Source organism: Nematolebias whitei, chromosome 3 (assembly GCF_014905685.2).
Source record: "Nematolebias whitei isolate Nwh7 chromosome 3, NemWhi1, whole genome shotgun sequence".
NCBI classification, from domain to species: Eukaryota; Metazoa; Chordata; class Actinopteri; order Cyprinodontiformes; family Rivulidae; genus Nematolebias; species Nematolebias whitei.
This window is the reverse complement of record NC_056500.1, coordinates 35,241,991-35,250,270: the sequence shown is the minus strand read 5'-3', so window position 1 is coordinate 35,250,270 and position 8,280 is coordinate 35,241,991. Positions and strand designations below refer to the sequence as shown.

At 42.6% G+C, this 8,280-nt stretch overlaps 1 protein-coding gene across 1 annotated transcript in view; it reads left to right on the top strand.

Annotated features, from left to right (window-relative positions):
- The first annotated feature begins 4,678 nt into the window (after positions 1–4,678).
- Positions 4,679–8,280, top strand: part of LOC119407489 (beta-galactosidase) — a 12,166-nt gene continuing 8,564 nt past the window's right edge. The window contains exon 1 of the mRNA XM_037674314.1: positions 4,679–4,730. Within this exon, the coding sequence (XP_037530242.1) occupies positions 4,679–4,730 (52 nt within the window). The remainder of the gene's footprint in view (positions 4,731–8,280) is intronic.

Sequence of the window (8,280 nt, the reverse complement as noted above, 5' to 3'; positions counted from 1 at the left end):
TCTGAATCTTTTGATGATGTTATGCACGGTTGATGATGATAACTTAAAAGTCTTTGCTATTTTACGCTGGGTAACACCATTCTGGTATTGCTGCACTATCTTTCTGCGCAACAATGGTGGAATTGGTGATCCTCTTACCATCTTGGCTTCTGAGAGACACTGACACTCTGAGAAGCTCTTTTTATACCCAATCATGTTGTCAATTGACCTAATTAGTGTTAATTGGTCTTCCAGCTGTTCGTTATGTGCTCAATTTCCTTTTTCCAGCCACTTATTGCTACTTGTCCCAACTTTTTTGGGATTTGTTGACACTGTGAAATTTTGAATCAACATATTTTTCCTTTAAAATGTTACATTTACTCAGATTAAACTTTTGATCTGTCATCTATGTTATATTACGAATAAAATATTGACATTTGCCATCTCCACATCATTGCATTAAGTTTTTATTCACAATTTGTTTAGTGCCCCAACTTTTTTGGAATCCGGTTTGTAGGAGTGCATAAAATTCTGTAACTTAAATTACCAGTATTAGGTTAGCTTAGTTGCCTGATTTAAATAAATAGATAAATAAAATAAAAATCTAGGAACAAATAATTCATCCATCCATCTTTATCCACTTCTTCCTTTTCGATTCACGGGTGTCACTGGTGCCCATATCAGCCATCACTGTGTGAGAGGCAGGGGACACCTGGACACGTCTCCTGTCCATCACAGACAAATAATTCACAATATACAAATACAAAAGTAAACAGACTTCAGCCTACCATAGTATATTAAACTTTAATTCAACATAAAATACAGACTTCACAGTTATTTTAACCATATTGCTCTAACTTTTGTTATATTTTCAAAACTTAACCTAATATGAAATATACCGACTTCACAGTTTCAACCATATTGATTCATATTTAGTAAATCTTTAACAAAATTTCAAAACCTGTGCAAGTTTGCACAAAAACTCTTCTGAACTGTAATTTAAAAATCATAAACTGTATAATTTAGAACTGGCTCCAGGCGATGCGTCTAATCTCTTCAACCTGTTAAAAAGACAAATTGCATTAAGTTTGTTGTATAACTTGTCTATAAGTTTTAGTATAATATGAGAAATAACAATTACCTTTGAGCTGCAGCTGCATCAGAGCTTCTCCCATTCGTTGTTTCATGGTGAAGTTGTGGCACTGCTTTATTGCAAAAAATAATAATTACATGAAGGAATAGCGTACATTGAATCCAGCGTATTAAAAATAAACCTGAACCTCTCACCTTCCACTGAGCTGTCTGCTCATAAATCCTTTGTGATACAGCAGGAGATGGAGAGGGAACTCTTCACAGCCTTTGAGAGAAGCCTGGAAGTTTGTTTTAGAGTTCACTGGTCGGCTGCTTCGCTTTCATCTTCCATGAATTTTGTTGTATTTCCAAAATACTGTACTGCAATTTTATTTTACACTTCTTGTAAGCAACTGTGCTCTTGTGATGCTCCGTCTTCCCCCGGAACATTGCAGGATCTGAAATGATTTTTAAAGCTGAAGCAGCGTGTTGAATCGTGCTGTCTCCCTCCTCCATGCTAGCAGGCTCCATTCAGATAAAGAGAGCTGGCTAACTAGCTTGCTGTACGGTGGCCTACATGGCTCAATTCTATGGCGGCCGAACGGGGAGTAGGAGCCGAAAAATATAAAACTTAAATGCATTTTATAATCGATTTATGGACCTTTAGAAACGATTCAGAATCGCCAAGACTAAGAATCTAGATTCTTTTAAAAAAAAATCGATTTTATTATTTTTTTTTTTTCTGCACCCCTACTAGAATGTGTCTCTGGGGAGAGGGAGGTCTGGGTTTCTCTCCTGGACCTGCTTCCTTCACGAGCCGACTACAGATAACTGGAAGAAGATGGAGATGATGATCAATAATAGAAACTCTAGGAGAACAACTTTGAAAACAAATTAATTTAGGACAGACATAGTCAAAGGAGTTGTTTAAAATGAATCTGTCAGTCTGTAGTTTCTGGTAAAATGTCAGGTTTCTGTTCAGATGACCTGACTGACCATTATTGGGTTTCTGGTAAAATCTCTCCGGTCCACATGAGATCCATCTCAGACAGAAACTGGGCTCTGGGAAAACGACAGCTGCAGATGGGTTTAGGTTCTGTTTCTGTCAAGTGTATGACTCGCCTCAGGAAGTGGCAGTTCCTATTTCCTTTAAAAGCCAGATGTGAGTTTTTTTTCTGTCTGGTTTTATGAGGTCTGTATGCTGCTGGGGTCTGGTTCCAGAACGTATCTGGCTTCAGCAGACTGTCGTTAAGTCCAAACAACTCCAGGTGACGGCCACACGTTTGGCTCGGTGTGTAAAAGCAGCAGCTGACAAAAGAATGTTGCACTTGATTAAAATTCATTCAGAGTGCAAGTTTCAGTTTTCTCCTAAAGTTCCCTCGGACTAGTGGTCCACCAGGTGTTTCATGGAGCTTCAGAACTGAACCTTCCAACCAGCCAGCACGTCCAGACCACATTGCTTTGTATAAAAGCTCTCTGTAGGTGCATGGACCTAATGCTGCGAGCATTTTAGGTCGTTTTCACATCAGATAGTCCGGTAGACTCTGTTTGGTTCGGGACCAATATTCATGACCTTTTGTTTACATTTGAGCTGGTGCGTTTGCATTCACACTGCACTGTGCAGTCGAGTCAACCTGTTGAACCAACCTGTTCCCCCGCTCGCCTGTGGGGGCGCTGCACCAAGAACTACTGAAAGAAACGACACAAAAACCTCTGAAGACACGTTTTCTTCTTCTTCTGTAAATAAAAACAAAAACGAAGTGGCATCAAGTTTTAGCAGTTTTAGGAATTATATTTTGTCATTTTTCAAAAATGGACTCAGCATGAGCAGAGGATGAGACAGAAGACCATGGAGAATATTGTTTTTCACACAAGACAGCTGACGGCTCCATATAAGGTCAGAGAAATGCGTGTTTGTTTACCCTGTGGAGCGGGTCCGGTCTGTTTACATTCACACTGCACTCGAAACGCGCTGGAGTTCTCTTCTTCCGGACCGAGACCTAGGTTTTAGCCCGGGCCAGAGTTCGCCTTTTTGTTCCGTGACAGAGTTCGATGGCGCGTTCACACCTCCCTAAACGAACCGGACTTTCTAGGAAAATGAGCTAGAGTTCGATTAAAGCGGACTAAACAGGGCTGGTGTGAATGCACCTTTAGAGTCAACCTCTTGACACAAATGTGTGTGGAGTGCCAGTCAAGGGTAACTAATATTTCTTCTTGTCCTGCAGTTAGCGGTCAGTAAAATGATGCAGGTACAATCATGGGTTCTCCTTTGGGGACAGGAGGACTTTTGCCATTTAAGAATACCAGCATGAGTCTTTGTGTCTGTCAGCCGACAGAAAGACTTGGTGTTTTCAAAACACACGGCTCATACGCAAGTCCTTTCAAAGCACACCACAGATAAGGACCCAAGTCCTGATGTAAGCTCAGTCCTCCAGGCACATAAATCACAAAAAAAGAGTTAAAGCAAGTCTTTCAGATGAAAGACTTTTCTACCATGAAAAATCTGCCCAGATGACCTTTAACTAATTGTGTGTGAGAGGGAGAGAGAGGGGGAGAGAGAGGGAGAGAGAGGGAGAGAGAGAGGGAAAGAGAGAGAGAGAGAGGGAGAGGGAGAGAGGGAGAGGGAGAGAGAGTGAAAAAGAAACACATCTACACTGTGATTCTGTTAGCAGTAGGGATGCACATTATTGGATTTTTGGCCGATATCTGATTTATTAAAAGGTATTTGGCTGATAACCGATACTGATATTTTATATACGTTCCTTTGTCAGAACATATCCCTCTTATTTATTAGCCTTATTTGCTACAAAAAATGTTTAACAGCTGTAAGAGCTGGTGACCTATATTCAGTAACAGCCATATCATTTACATAGCACTTTAACTTATATTAAATGAAAAGTGTTAAATGTTATTTATTACCATTAGTCACCTGCGATGCTGTCTTACTTGTGGAGGCTTGGTCTGGGTGTCTAGCTGCAGCGTGGGATCCTCTGCACTCCTGTGCATGAAGGACAGCCTTTTAAGTTCAAAGTTTTAAGTTCAAAGTTTTAAGTACAAAGTTTTAAGTTCAAAGCTTGCTTGTAACTTGGGTAACGTTACGTCGGAAAAATATCTCTGACTGGGGACGATGTAGAGAGGCTCAATGTAGTCCATAAATCTTCGGAATCCAACATCCTCACAAACGAAAAATAAAACTTCCACAATATTACCAACATTTTGAATTTTACTCTCCGCCGTGAGATCAGGTAGGCGCTCGTGACGTCATTGCGTTGTGCAGCCGCTTCAGGCGAAAAGAGCGCCTTTTATATTGGCGAGTTATTTTAATGGAATGTCCGATATTGAACTTTAAGGCTAATATCGACTGATACCTATACCATGCTGATAATATCATGCATCCCTAGTTAGCAGCGAGGTTCTTTCAGCAGCATGGTTCTGTTAGTGGCATGGTCTTGTTAGCAAGTCCCGTTAGCACCTTGATGGTAACAATGACCGCAGCAGCTGCCCTCGGACTGCCCTCCAAAACTTGGTCCAGCAGACAGAGAACATCAAAGGTTTTTCCCGGGGAGCCGAACAGGTCTGTTGAGTTTGGTCCGTGCAGGCAGGTGGAGGATCATGGAGACGGGGGGCCATGACAGGCCTGAGCCTGAAGCTGGAGGGGGGCCGGGAACTGAACCACGATGGTAGGATGGCATGATGTCATGATGACAAGGCAGCGACACAGAAAACTCCAAAAGTGCGTTGTGGTCATACCCATAGCGTGAGTGTACAGTGTAGGCCCAAAAAAGTTGAAACAAGAACAAAAAAGTTTGAGTCAAAGCGGAGCTCCCGTCAGTGCGACCATACTGCGGCGCTCGCGACATCACACCGGTGTAAAGCGGTTTATCGGTGAATAGCGAGTGGCCATCAGGCCTTTAACGATTGTTATGCACTGATGATCCGTTGTTAGACCGATGGTCCCCTTTTTACACGTGAAAAGCTAGTTTCTGGAATTCCACAGCAGGCTGGCTTGAGCCACTTTTAAATAGGTGCTATTTGGTTGGCAGGCCTCAGACTGATGAAGTGTTTCGGATGAAAGACAAAACGTTTCTACCAAGAAAATCTGTCCAGATGACCTGTTGTAACTCTTTTTGTGTGACACACAAAGTCATTTCAACAAACACTAATCTGTTTCAGAGAAACTTCAAAGAATCACGTGAGAGACTAAAATTAAGACTCAGGCTCCAAAGAGCTGGGTGGAACTGTGGTGCAGTGGTTAGAGCTGTCACCTCTCATCCAGAAGGTCACAGGGTTTCCTCCCAGGGCAATCTTACCTGCACTTACCTCCTACCTGTGCACACATGGGTTTTCTCCCAATACAGACCAGAACCATGTTGTAACTAAAGTGTCAGCAGGAGGGGCTGCTTGAAGCTGGCAGGTGTAAACTTGAGGCGACACCATAAAAACTTCCTCTTTTCATCCCGTGTAACGGACACCATCTTTGTGCGCTTCAACATGTGACCGTCATGACTGGAGGAGTTGCTCAGAGCGGACGGACCGAGGTTTCATTTAAGGTTTGACACTTTTTGCCCTCCCCACCAGCTCAGACCAGTCATGAACAGCTGACGGTGGGAGGTGTTTCCACTGCATGCTTACTGGTTTGTTTCTAACTTCATCCTCGGCTCTTAATGAGTTGGTTTGACTCGAACAGTCCCGCGCAGTGAAGTCAGATTCATGGTGTGTGACGTGCTCTGTGAAGGCTGTGTGCAGCGATGGTAGCTCCTGACGGAGTCTGCTGTGACCTTTGTTCCACTTCACAGAACCCACCCTCCCCTCCCCCTCCTCTATACATTTTTCCGCTGCGTGGCCACGTGAACAAGAGAGCGAGGGTTCAGAACCTGCTGTCTTCAGCGTGGCAGTCTTGTGCAAGTTAGCTCCTAAAGTGACGTCTGAGAATGTGATAGGAGGAGGATGGACCCGAGGCGGGCAGAACAAGAAACACGTCGAAGCCACAAGCCTCAGCAGCAACAAACTGCCTGTTACTCTGCAACTGGTTGCTCTGTCACATTCAGCCACTTCTACACAGTTTATATTGAAAACAAGCTAAACTGGTTTTGGTTGCCTTGAAGCTCACGCAGAGTAAATATGAACAAGGTTAATAAGTAGGATGATGGTGACTCATCATCAGATTTGATCCTCCAGGGCACGTTGAGCAGATCCAGCATGGTCCATCATGTTTCTCCTCCTCGATGAGGTGGACGCTTCTTTAAAGGTCGTCGAAGCTTCGACTCGACCAGCGGAGTGTGATGCAATATGTCTGATTGTCTGAGGAAACGTCTGGTTTGTTGTCAGACTGAAACTAATCTTCCTTCTCAGAACGCTGTGTAAAGGAGAGAACACCAACATCAATGGCCTGCAGGGAGACGTGCACCTGACGTGCACGAGATAACGAGGCTGAGATCGATCCTGTTGACTGTTTTTATTGAGCACCGATCTATAATGCACTTTAAAAACTGTTGTCCGTTATCATTTCATCAAAGATGCTCATGTGTCATCTGACTTTAAAGACTTTCACCTCGAGCTGGAACCTCCAGCTTCAGTACCAAAGTACTTAAAAACTCAAATACTAGCTCGAAGTACATTTCTTTGAATCTTTACAAACCTTTCAAACGCTGACCGAAGGAACTTCTCTTGGTGTCAAATAATTTTCAGTGCTAAAACAAGTGAAGCTACACAACACGCTGCACAATGATTATCTACATAAATGCTTGATAGACATGTACCATGACCTTACTTCTAAAGCAATGGCTGATGGGAATTTTAAACTGCTACTTTGCGAACTTCCTGGGCCGCGGTAGCTCAGTGATTAAGTGTTGCAGCCTGGTAATTCTGGGACTGCTGGTTCGAGCCCAGGTTGCATCAGGAAGAAGTAAAACAATTGCCAAATCTTCCATGAGTTCGTTCGCTGTGGCAACCCTTGCAGAAGGAAGCAGCCGAAAGATTAACTTCCTGTAGTGGCTAGCTGTGCTGCAATGCTAATGTTAGCTTTTAAGTAAACAGTAAGTGGAGATTCAGTTTCTTTCTTTTTATTTCTGTTATTGAGCAAACCAGACTTGAACCCAGAACCTTCTTGCTGTGAAGCAACAATGCTAACCACTAATCCACTGTGCTGCCTGTGGAGTTAAGGGACAACATCCCAAAATATCAGCGTTGAACTAACTTGATAACAAGCTAAAGACGGTTTTCAGCTGTTTCTGATCGAAAGTCTCAACTTGTTGAGTTATAATTAACTTTTGTCGTGTTTATCAAGATCAAATGGGTACAAAGAGTTTTTTGTTGTTTCTCGGCTCTGTCTGACTCGATGTCTGACCAACAGAAGTGGTTACAACAAGCTGTGTAACGCTCTGGTTGGAGGAAACAGTTGCTGCAGGCTGCCACCAGTTTGTCTTTAGGTTCTGTTTGGTGTCAGATGACCTGGCTGCCCTCCCCTGTTTTTATTTTTTCTGTGTCTTTGCACGCGTTCATGGGTGTGGGGTGACTGTTGGACTTGTCTGCCATTGGCTCGTCACCCTCTCAGCCCAAGTATGGAGAGTGGAAGTGATAGTGGGTGGGTTTTAGGAATACCTTTACCTCCAACAACTATTATCCAAGCCTGACACTGAAAGCAGAATAAAGACCTCAGAGTGGGTCAGTACCACCAGGTTTCACTGCCACCGTCTTCACTAAGTTGTTTCACAAGTGGTCAGGATGTAAACCAAGAAAAAGTTGTGTATTCAGAGAGTACTGTTTAAACTTATTCATACTTTGTATTAAACTGATTGTGGAACATTATAAAAAGCTTCTGTAGCATGCATATTCTATAAATACAAAAAGTGGAAGAAAAAGCTTAATATTTAAGAAATTTGGCATAGTACACACAATTTTACCCATTTGTCACAACACACATTTTCTTCTGAGCTTGGTGAAGTCAAGGTGAAACAGGAAGTGACATCAGAGGGGAACTTCCTGGTCTTATTGAAACAATCTTAATTAAACTGATAGATTGTTCTCTGCTCTCTGCTGTTAGACATTGGACGCTCTGTTTACCTGCTCTTCCCCTTTGACGTCACTTCCTGTTACTGACATCACTTCCTGTTTCTGCTCTTGTGAATATTTGAACAACTGTTCATCTCAGAGGCGTGAATTATATATAGAAAGAAATAAATATATATATATTGGCAATATGTTATTAATGTACGTTTCTAATAATGCCTC